The sequence below is a fragment of the Podarcis melisellensis genome, assembly GCF_964234715.1.
Source record: "Podarcis melisellensis genome assembly, chromosome: 5".
NCBI lineage: Eukaryota > Metazoa > Chordata > Lepidosauria > Squamata > Lacertidae > Podarcis > Podarcis melisellensis.
In genome coordinates this window covers 52,662,575-52,673,028 of record NC_138537.1, presented here as the reverse complement: position 1 = coordinate 52,673,028, position 10,454 = coordinate 52,662,575, and the positions used below count along the sequence as shown (strand labels likewise).

General features: G+C 46.3%; 1 protein-coding gene across 1 annotated transcript; it reads right to left on the bottom strand.

The window, feature by feature from the left end:
- Positions 1-58: 58 nt before the first annotated feature.
- Positions 59-5,791, bottom strand: NANOS1 (nanos C2HC-type zinc finger 1). Its single transcript, XM_081912850.1, has one exon. The coding sequence runs from the start codon at positions 5,489-5,491 to the stop codon at positions 4,628-4,630; it is 864 nt and encodes a 287-aa protein (XP_081768976.1). The 5' UTR covers positions 5,492-5,791; the 3' UTR covers positions 59-4,627.
- Between the last annotated feature and the right edge of the window lie 4,663 nt (positions 5,792-10,454).

Genomic DNA, 10,454 nt, shown 5'->3' with positions numbered 1-10,454 from the left:
CACACAGAGTGAGAACAGGTGAAATTCTTAGGAATGAAAACGGTAGCTTGAGGCGTAGTCCTTAATACTGCCATTTATTTAGACACTGAAATAGTTTCAGGGTTTTATCCAGTACTCCATGTACACAGTTCTGCTGGTGCAATGGGACTTGAGTTTCTTCTTTCCTGTGCTTCTCCCCTATCTGCTCTGGAGCATCCCCAACTGTCCAGAGCTAGTTTTGAGGGCACACGGGGCTGGAAAAGAAGTGACACTCAATTGCACACAGAATTGACTGCATTAGCAAAGCAGCAGTGTTGGATTTGGCCCATGAAGTGCATAACCTACAAGATATTGGTTATTTCTCTCTAGAACCTTTTAATACACTCACCACAGAAAGGGTCTAGTAGCTGATTAATAGCTTTTGTTGAGATAAACACAGTAGTAGTACAGCCGGCATGGTTCCTTAAGCATCTTAATCTTGCAAGTGAGAACTCTGGTGTTTTGCTCCTATCCTAAAGATTGGTCAAATATCCATCTCATGCACAGTTCCAACGTTTCAGTGCGAAGTGACAAAACCCCAAAGAAGGCACAGAAACCAGAAGGAATGCAAGAGGGAGAAACATGTTCTCAGAAGTACGAGCTGAATGTAACACAACCATCCAATAGCCACTTGACCTCATAGTCTGAGCACAGTAGCTATAGGAAAAAACCTTTTAAGACCTGTGGACCTTCCCACTAGGTGTGTTGGTAGCAACCACTTTGTTTTCTTCAGAATAAAATTATTCTGATGGTACACCGCACATTCAACTCTTACTGACAATAGATATTTTAGGTATTTGCATATGAGTCAGAATGATAGTTAAGAGTCAACTCAAAGCAACAGCAATAAGTTTGCTTAAAGCAAATTTCTAGGTGGCATTTCCCCTGCTCAGTATACAATTATCAGGAATTTCTTCAAACTAGAACACAGCTTGCAAGTTCTACTAGCCACATCCTTCAGTCCCTGTCTTCTTGGTCTCTTCTTGCCCCACAAAATGTGTCTTAATATGCCAATTCTCCAGAATGTAAGTTGGTTTGTTTAATGCATGGCTAGAAAACCAGCCCTCCAGCTCTTGACTATAACTTCCACCATCATTGGCTCTGCTGGCTGGACCCAATGGAGTCTAGCAACATCCGAGGGCAACAGCTTCCCAAGCCCTGGCAAATGTATTTGACCTCCACAGGTCAGCAGGCCGAGAGCTCCGTGTCACTTTTACTAAAGCTACAATTCTATGCATCACTACATAACAGTAAGCCCTCTTGAATTTAAAGGGGCTTATTTTCCTGTAAACGCAACTTAGGACCATGCTAATTTTTTTTTTTTTTAAGGACCTTTTCCCTTAGATTCTAATCCCATGCTAGTGTGCCTATTATTTTACAGGTGCAAATACTCTCAACCACATGCCTGCAACAAGTGTATTTTCAAAACAGCGTCTGGGATTTCTTATTTGCATAAAGTAGGAAAGTCCTTTTAAAAACAGCAACTCATTCCCTAAGATCTGAAAGGTGAATGGAACCTTACATCGAGTAAAATAATATGGGAAGTGGGAAAAGGCAAGAAAGCAGCTTAACAAAATGAAAGTTAATGAATTTGCATTGGATGCAGTGGTGCTGACATAGGATTCTGATCTACCAGTGGCTTCTGCTAGTGGAAATGGGCAAAGCCTTGCAATTTCCAGAGATTCACCCATCTGCAGTCCCCCTCTCCCAATCTTCTCAAGAGCCTAGCATTTTCTCTTCAAGGGAATAAACCCATGTTTAGTTGTTACCTCTCCATTTAAAAACAAAACAAAACATTCCACACTGCAAAACAGAACATATTGAGTTTGTTCAATTTAAAGGCGGGCCTACAATACATTTTAGAATCCTCATCAGACTCTGTGAACTTTTAAGAAAACATGCAAGTATACTTTGAATGTTGCTTGAGTGTGCACAGAATTTTAAGCTCACAAAGGCATTCATCTATACACCAAGAACTAGGTTGCTGTCCATTTTGTCAGAAAATGTGTTTTGGAAGGCTCTGCACACCGTGGCTTCCAGACACATTCAATCAGGGCAAACAGCCTAGGACCTAATTATCTCTGGGACTGTATCATCTTGTGGGGTTTCCCCTGCCACTCCAAATCTTCAAACGAGGCTCTGCTTTCAATCCCATTTTATGCAGTGCCTAGATTCAGCTCCACCTGTTGCAGCCAGGGCCTTGTCAGGAAAAACAACCCATACACGGGGCCACTTCCTGCAGAAATTTTAAGAACTTTTCAGAGTGTCTTTGGACATTCCAAATGAGATTTGTAGCTATGCCCCACTGCAAATGCTGTCTCTCAGATGTTGCTGTTTTAGGCTGCTGTCTGACACTCTCTGGGAGAGGGTTTCAGGGATCATAGTACAGATTGCATCTACCCCTCCCTCCCACACACTTTGGAGACTGAATGCCAATTTGGGAGAGGGAGATTTGACACTGGGATATCCAACAGGGATGGCTCTTCCAGCCCAACAGATGTAAAAAGCATGAGGAAGGGGGCGTGCCAGGAAGCAGCTGAGATTAGAAGCTCTGCATGTCTCATGCCCTCAAGCCAGCAGGAGGGGGAACTGACATGTTTCTGCATGCGTCTAAATAAATCTCTCTGGAATAATAAAGAAAGGCATTTAAAAAGAAAGAAACCCAGAAATAGAGAAATGCAGACAATTCTTCCACTCACACTCCATCATTGCTGGCAGAGTACTGGATAGGTGGTTTAAAGGTACCATCATGTTTTGCTGCTAGGCAGCAATGGAATAGTCTTGCTGGTTTTCATGCCAATTTTAAACTTTGACGGGTTTATAGCAACCTATTGAGGATTTATTGAACTGCTATATTCATCTGAATAGCAGCACATTGGTTTCTTAAAATAAAATACACATGCTGTTTAGACATGATGCTGTACAACATTGTAAACATTGGGAGAACTAAAATAATATGAAACAGACCCACTAGGAGGCCCGTGAAGGACCTGCAAGTATTAACTAAATACTTAAAAGCTGCAGGGTTGGTTTTTTTTACCCCTTTGTAATATTAACAGGAAAGTCTTAGACATTAGTTTTAATTAGTTTTAAAACAAAAACTTGGTTGCTCTTATTTGCAAGTATCGGGAAACCAGAGTCAGGCCTACTCCCGCCAAATTATATTTGGATCATTTTACCTTTCAGGGATGACTGGTAAGTGAGAGACCATGAGTCACACCAATTCCTTACCATTACAATTCTTTCCCCAGTCTTGTTTGGTTTATTACAAGCTTGCTTTATGTGCTTGAAAGTCTATGCAACTTTCTAGGAAGCGTGTCTTTAAATGTTTAGTATTTATGCATGAACAATAACCACCCTTCATTTTCTCACCTCCCAATTTATTAATTGCAATCTTTTTTTTTAGTTTTGGGTAGAAAGTGTCATGACTGTTGCTGTTGACTATCTTATTTTTGCTAAATGACCTTAATAAGGGGAAGCCTCCTCACCTGAAAGCCAGCTGAAGTGGATTAGAATGGTTGCTTGCTTTTATAGGGCTCTATGGTAAAATTAAAGCACATCATCTACCCTTTCTGCTCAGTGTTGTGTCCCAGCATCATTGGTTTGAATTTGGGAGGCTCAAGTTAGCCTAGTGGGTGGAAGGGAGAAGAGTCAAGAGGAAAGAACAGGCTGTGAAATCCAGTCTCTCAGACACCTTTACTTCCACACTTCATAAAGATCAACCAAGTCACCCTAGCTGGGCTACAGGGAAATAAACGGCATTTAAAGAAACAAAAAAGGGGCCGAAGTGGATTAAGCATTCAATTTTGGAATGGCAAACAAAGAACATGCACTGAAAATATGAAGTTTGACTCAAGGGGGGATAAAGTTCAACGCAAAGTGGTTCTAGACCACAAGAAATCTCTCAGACATACATAGCCTGTAACCCCTGGCTCCAACTTCTACAACCAAGTATTGCTTGTAAAACAGTGAAGACATCAATAGGAACAAATTTGCCAGTCCAATACAAAGAATTCATCAGTACCATTTCAGCCCCACTTCTTCACCAAGGTGGGGACCACCAGTTTAAATGCACACCTAGAAAACCCCAATAACCTTCACTGGGGTTAATGTCACCATAGTTCATATGCTGGTTAGCTCCTCTGAAGCTGTTAAGAGTGTGTGTTTTTTTAATTAAAAAAAAAGAGTGCTCCCTTCCCAGCCAAGAAATAATATTAAAGATAGCTACATCAGTTGGGAGCACACTTATAAATGATATCCTTAATTCCATTTAAAAATTAGATATATTCTTACAATAAACAAATACAGTACCTCTAAACGGCATGTTATAATTCTTAAGAGTTAATTCATAGGCCGGCGTCCCCGGCTACTAAGTATACAAACTAGAACCTATACTTCGATTATCTGATACATAGATCAAGAACATTTCTCTGTACATTCTACCGTCTCCGTGTTTAAATATATTAAGAAGGGGGACATCATTCGATTAAAGAACATTATTTTTTAAAAAAAAATCCGAAGAAACGCCTTTGTCCTGTAGAGGGCACACACGCGCAAGGAAAAAAAGAAGATGGGTTGTTTATGTTTGGACCCGCGCGGGCAGCGCCCCTTAGCGGAGCTTCTTGCCCAGGATGTGGCGGGCGCTTTTGAGCGGCTGTTTGGGGGCGCTGCCGCCGCCGCCGTGCATTTTGGACAAGGGGCAGTACTTGATGGTGTGCGCGTTGTCCCCGCTCGCCCCGCACAGCGGGCACGTGTATCTGCGCAGCACCGGGCACAAGACCCGGCCGTCGGGGCCCTTGAGGATGTGCGTGGTGTAGAGCGCCACGGCTTCCTTGTTATTCCGGCAGAAGACGCACACTTGCAGCTCGGGCTTCAGCAGCCGCGAGCCCGTCTTGGGCGCCGCCGCCGGGTGCAGCCGGCCGTCCACCACCAGGCGGCCGCCGCTGCCGCCGGGCCAGGCGTGCACCGCCGAGCGATCCTTCTCCAGCGGGTCGGAAGAGCAGCTGAAGACGACCGACGAGGCCGGGCTGGCTCGGCCCGAGAAGGGGCTGAAGTCGGCGAAGCGCTCCTCCAGCAGGCTCTCGCCGGGACTCAGGTGGTGGTGGTGGCTGCACAAGTCGAAGTCGCGCAAATCCAGGGCGCTCTCGAAATAAGGCGCGCCGCCGCCGCCGCCTTCCTCCTCGTCGTCTTCCTCCTCCTCCTCCTCCTCGTCGTCGTCCTCTTCGTCGTCCTCCTCGACCTGCTGCACGGTGGCCGCCACCACCACCGACGAGGCCCCCCCGCGGAAGCCCTTCTCCTGCTGGCTCACGGCCTTGGTGACCAGCGTGGCCAGACCCAGGTAGTCGTTCCACGAGTTGAAGGCGTTCCCGTAGGCGCCGTGGCTCTTGGCGCCGTAGCGGGCGCCCCCGGGCAAAAACTCCACGGGCGGGTGGTGGTGGTGGTGGTCCAGCTTGGCGGGGTGGAAAGCCTCCATGGGACCCGAGACGGCTCCGCGCTTGCTCTCTTCCAAGGGGACTGACGGCACTCGCGGCGCCAAGAAGCCGCCCGCTCGCCGAAACAGCAGCCGGGCAAACGCCTCCCTCCTCCTCGGCGAGCCTTTTAGCGCTCGCGCGGCTGAAATAGATACATTCGCGAGGGAGGGACGGACCGAGGAGGAGGAGGAGGCGCAGCCCCGGGGCTGCTCTCTAATTGGACAGCCGCCAAAGCAGCCCCGCCGCCCCGCCTCCTGTCATTGGCTGATTCCTCTGAGCACCCTTTCATCTCTTGCAGCTGGGCGTAGACGGCTTCCTAAGGCTTTTGATCCGGAGCAGATAAGAGGTCCGGGTACGTCGCCAGGCTAGCAAAAGCAGGAATCGCTCGGACCCTCTGTCTCTCTCGCTGATGTTCAGCACTGTAGAGAGGAGATAGGATGGTCCTCTTCAAATATCTCAAAGGCTGTCGCGTGGAGGATGGAGCAAGGTTGTTTTTTCTGCAGCTCTGGAGAGCAGGACCCGAACAAACGACTTCAAGTTACAAGAGATTCCAACTAAAGATAAGGAAGAACTTTCTGACAGTGAGAACTGTTCGGCGGTGGAACAGACGCCCAGGAGAGGTGGTGGACTCTCCTTCCTTGGAGGCTTTTAAGCAGAGAGAGGATGGCCATACTAGATGTATGATCTAGTTGAGATTTCTGCATTGCAGGGGCTCGAACTAGCTGTTATGGTTCTATGTACTACAGGACTTGGCCCTGGAACAACGTTTCCCCCTCCTCCCAATATAAAAAGCTCAGCTTTTAGGGAAGATGTAATGAGATGAGCATATGCAGAACGGCAACCTCTTGCTCTTGAATAACCACAAACTAGCTTCCCATCTCTGGATTGTGCTTCAGCTAGACCCACTGAAATCAATGGGATTGGCTAAATTAAGCCCATTGATTTCAGTGAGTCTTCACTGAGTATGACTTAGCTGGGTGCCAACCTCTTAGATATGGTATTGCTCACACCTACCACTCTATGGGAGTTTGTTACCTGTTGACACCCTAATGGCATATTAATAAAATGACTAATATTGTCACTTTCCTTTTTTCATGGCAGGACAGTTATGGATAGGAATCAACAAATGAAACTTCCCAGCATAGAAATTCAGGGATGGAAAAAGGCATCACCTGTTCATCTCTGCCTGTTATGCTCCTGTTAAAGGCACATTGCTTCTGTTCATTAAGAAAAGAAATGGGCCCTAATGAGGGCTTTCCGTCTTCATGGTTCAATTGTCCAGTATTAAAGGTGCCCCCCCAACACCAGGGGTGTTTCTTCCCTCTGTATTCTACGTGTACTGCACAAGTTGCTGCTATTCTCCCTGTGTGCAGTTGGGCCCCCTTCTGTGGGTTGAGCAGAAGAACTGCATGTCTTGCAGGGATTGGGTGTGCTCAGAATGGTCAGCTGTTTGCCCAAGGGTTGTTCCCTCCCCCCATCCAGTGTGAATTAAAATGTTTTCTCCTGTCTTCCTCCTCATATGCTAAGCAGCATAACAATAGCACACTTTCATTTTTAGAATCTGTGCCACATAACTGCATTTATGCCCTAGGCAGCAGGTGAAGACAATCAGAAGGCTCTTGATCATATCCCCTGGAATGCAGGATATGTTACCCAGCTGATGAGCTACTCAGCTGCATCTCTGTACATCCTTCTTGCAAGCAGCATTTCGCTCTCTCTCTCTCCCTCTTGGATATTTACATACTGTGGGCAGGCTAGCTCTGGAATTTAGACACCCCAGGCAGTTGCATAGTTTGCCTCTATGTTGAGGCTGACCCTGCTCTCCCAGGGAATAGCTGTATTTCACAGGCAAAACAGGAATCCAGTTGGGGGAAAACATGGCAACACATAAAGTGTAAATTCACCTGCATGCATATGAAGAGATCCATTTTTGGCTGTATTGCCCATTACCTGTGCTGTGCAATATCACTAATGCGTGGCTTCAGGAGTCACTGGCCACAACTGGAATGGCATACAGGGAATAAGGTAAAGGGACCCCTGACCATTAGGTCCAGTCGTGGCCGCTTTATTGGCCGAGGGAGCTGGTGTACAGCTTCCGGGTCATGTGGCCAGCATGACTAAGCCGCTTCTGGTGAACCAGAGCAGCGCATGGAAAGGCCGTTTAGCTTCCCGCCGGAGCAGTACCTATTTATCTACTTGCACTTTGACGTGCTTTCGAACTGCTAGGTTGGCAGGAGCAGGGACCAAGCAAATACATGGAATACATTAGCTCAAAAATATTCCCAATGCATTGTTTCTCTCCATCTTACAGAGTATATAATAATGACAATATGTGCGGAGTTATTTACTGCAGACAATTATGCCACTACATTTTTTTGAACATAGAGATGCCACCTCGCTCCCCTCACCACAGTCAAATGATAGGTAGGGTTATGTTTAAGTTTCCTCTTACTTTAGTTAAGGCAGATATGGGGAACCTGTGGCCCTCCAGATATTGCTGGATTCCAACTCTGGGCCAGTCTGCTGTGTATAGGACATCCAGGTTCAACCCTCCGTGGCATCTCCAGGTTGGGCTGGGAGAGGACGCTGCCTAAAATCCTAGAGCCAGCCAGTATAGACGGTGCTCAATGGTCTGACTCCGAATAAGGCAGCTTCCTATGTTTCCAACAACCAGTTCCCCATTTCCAAATAAGCCTTAACCCCAAATCACTATACATATCAGTCTGCTCACTTTCAGTTGCACAATGTGCTCTTTCTCACATATATACACCATGACCTTTCTCAACTTACCGTATTTTTCGCTCCATAAGACGCACCTGACCATAAGATGCACCTAGTTTTTAGAGGAGGAAAACAAGAAAAAAAATATTCTGAACGAAACAATGGATGTATGATTTATGTGGTTCATGCTGTGGCCACAGACATGTGATCTGATGGTGAATTTGGGGTGACCCAATGCAAAAATCCTGAGGATCCATGTGGATCTGTGCTTTGTAACCATGTTTTTTGCACCATTGCGGCCCCACGTAACAGTGGGTGCATTATTCTTTTGGTGCAGGCTGTAGCCATGGACATGCTATGTGATCTGATGGTGAATCTGGGGTGACTCAGTGTAAAAATCCTGAGGATCCACGGGGTTTTCCCTCCTCCTCCCAGGCAGCCTCCTCTCGCATCCCTTATCTCTCTTCCGATCCCACCGATCAGCTGTTTCCTTTCAACACTCCCTTCCCTCTTGTTTGCCCTAGTGTCTTTTCCTTAGCTGGATCAGTTTTTTGCTCCTCCTTTTCTTCTAATTTCTCTCCTTATTGCTCTAGTCTTCCTGTTTACCCCCTTTGCAAGTTTGCTGTCTTTACCTCCCCCCCTTCCCAGGCAGCCTCCTTTATCTCTAGTGTCCCTTATCTCGCTCCCCGATCTGCAAACAATCAGCAGCTTTGTTTCAACACCCACTTCACTCTTTAAAAAAAGAAAGCATGATCTGCTTTTTGCCCCTGGGCAATTCGGTTCCAGGGACCACGCATTCGCTCCATAAGACGCACAGACATTTCCCTTTACTTTTTAGGAAGAAAAAAGTGTGTCTTATGGAGCAAAAAATACGGTATTTAACTCTCCTGCCCAGCTTCAATGGATGCAGACTATTTTAATTTACCCTAAAAGGAAGAAGATGAGGAGCATGAGATGGTTCTATATTCAAGATGACTCCTCCAATAAGGAGGACTAAGGCCGGTGAAACTGAGGGGGCAGATGAACCAAGAGGTCCTGTTTGTGCTTTTCCCATAATCATCCCAGTTAGGTTGCTTATGAAACATGCACCCTATCCATAAACTGGAAGCAAATGCCAGGGGAAGGGGAAATGTAAACAGAGGCTCCCACTGGGAAGATATTGCTATGAATAAACAAACTGGGAAGCATAGTTATATATTCCTGTTTTAAATGGAAATTGCAAACCTCCAGTCCCAGGTGGGAATAAATGCAAGTTTAAGAGCTTGGTAAAGAAAGGCACAAGCATGGCTTTTAGGAACATAGCAAGGTGCCTTATCCCAAGTTGCATGATTGGTCCATCTAGCCTGGCATTGCCTGTACTGACTGGGAGCATCTCTCCAGGATTTTAGGTCAGGATCTTTTGCAACCCAAGGGGAGATGCCAGGGATTGAATCACAAGTGAAGGTGGTTTGTGGCATGGCACCTATGCTAAGGTTACCAGACGTCCCTGTTTCCCGGGGACAGTCCCCTGATTTACCAATCAGTCCCATGACAAAATCCATCTATTTAGTAGGAAATTGAAAAGTGTCCCCAGATTCACTGGGGGGAAAAATGGTAACCTTAACCTATGTTGTGTATTAGCCCCAGGGTCAAACAGGGTTTGCTAGGATCCTGTGAGAACGGATGGGTGAGGAGTTGTCCCAGAAAGCCCTTAGCCCCTTCTGATAGTCATGCCTATTTACCCAGTAGTTCCACCTCCTCTTTAGTCAGCCTACAAAAGTCCCACTATCCCATGCTTCACAAGCAAAATGCAGGTGCAGTAAAGAAAGACACAAGCAGGCATTTCAGAAGCCTCATGCAAGCAGCCAGTCAGGTATAGTAGAGGAGAAGGCAATTCTGCCCTGTCCTTCATCTCCTGGGGGCCATCAGCCTGAGCAGCGGAAAGGTTCCTCCCAAATATGCCAATTAGTCATCCAGTGAACGCTGCAAAAACAAATTACAGAATAACCCCAAGGGACATTTAATCAGCCGCAGTGCCATGCCTCCCACCATCCAGTCTCTGGTTGGGACAGCTTTGTGAAGTTGTGACATTGTTTCTGCCTGGTTGACCAACCCTTTCTCTGAAAGCTGCCAAAGTGGTGGTCCAAATCAATGGAATTACTTTAATAAACCAGGGAGTACAGAATACTGCTGTGGATATGTTAGATGGAGCTAATCTTGGTCTTGCAGTAGAGACTCCTGGAAATGGTCTATAACTGTAAATAA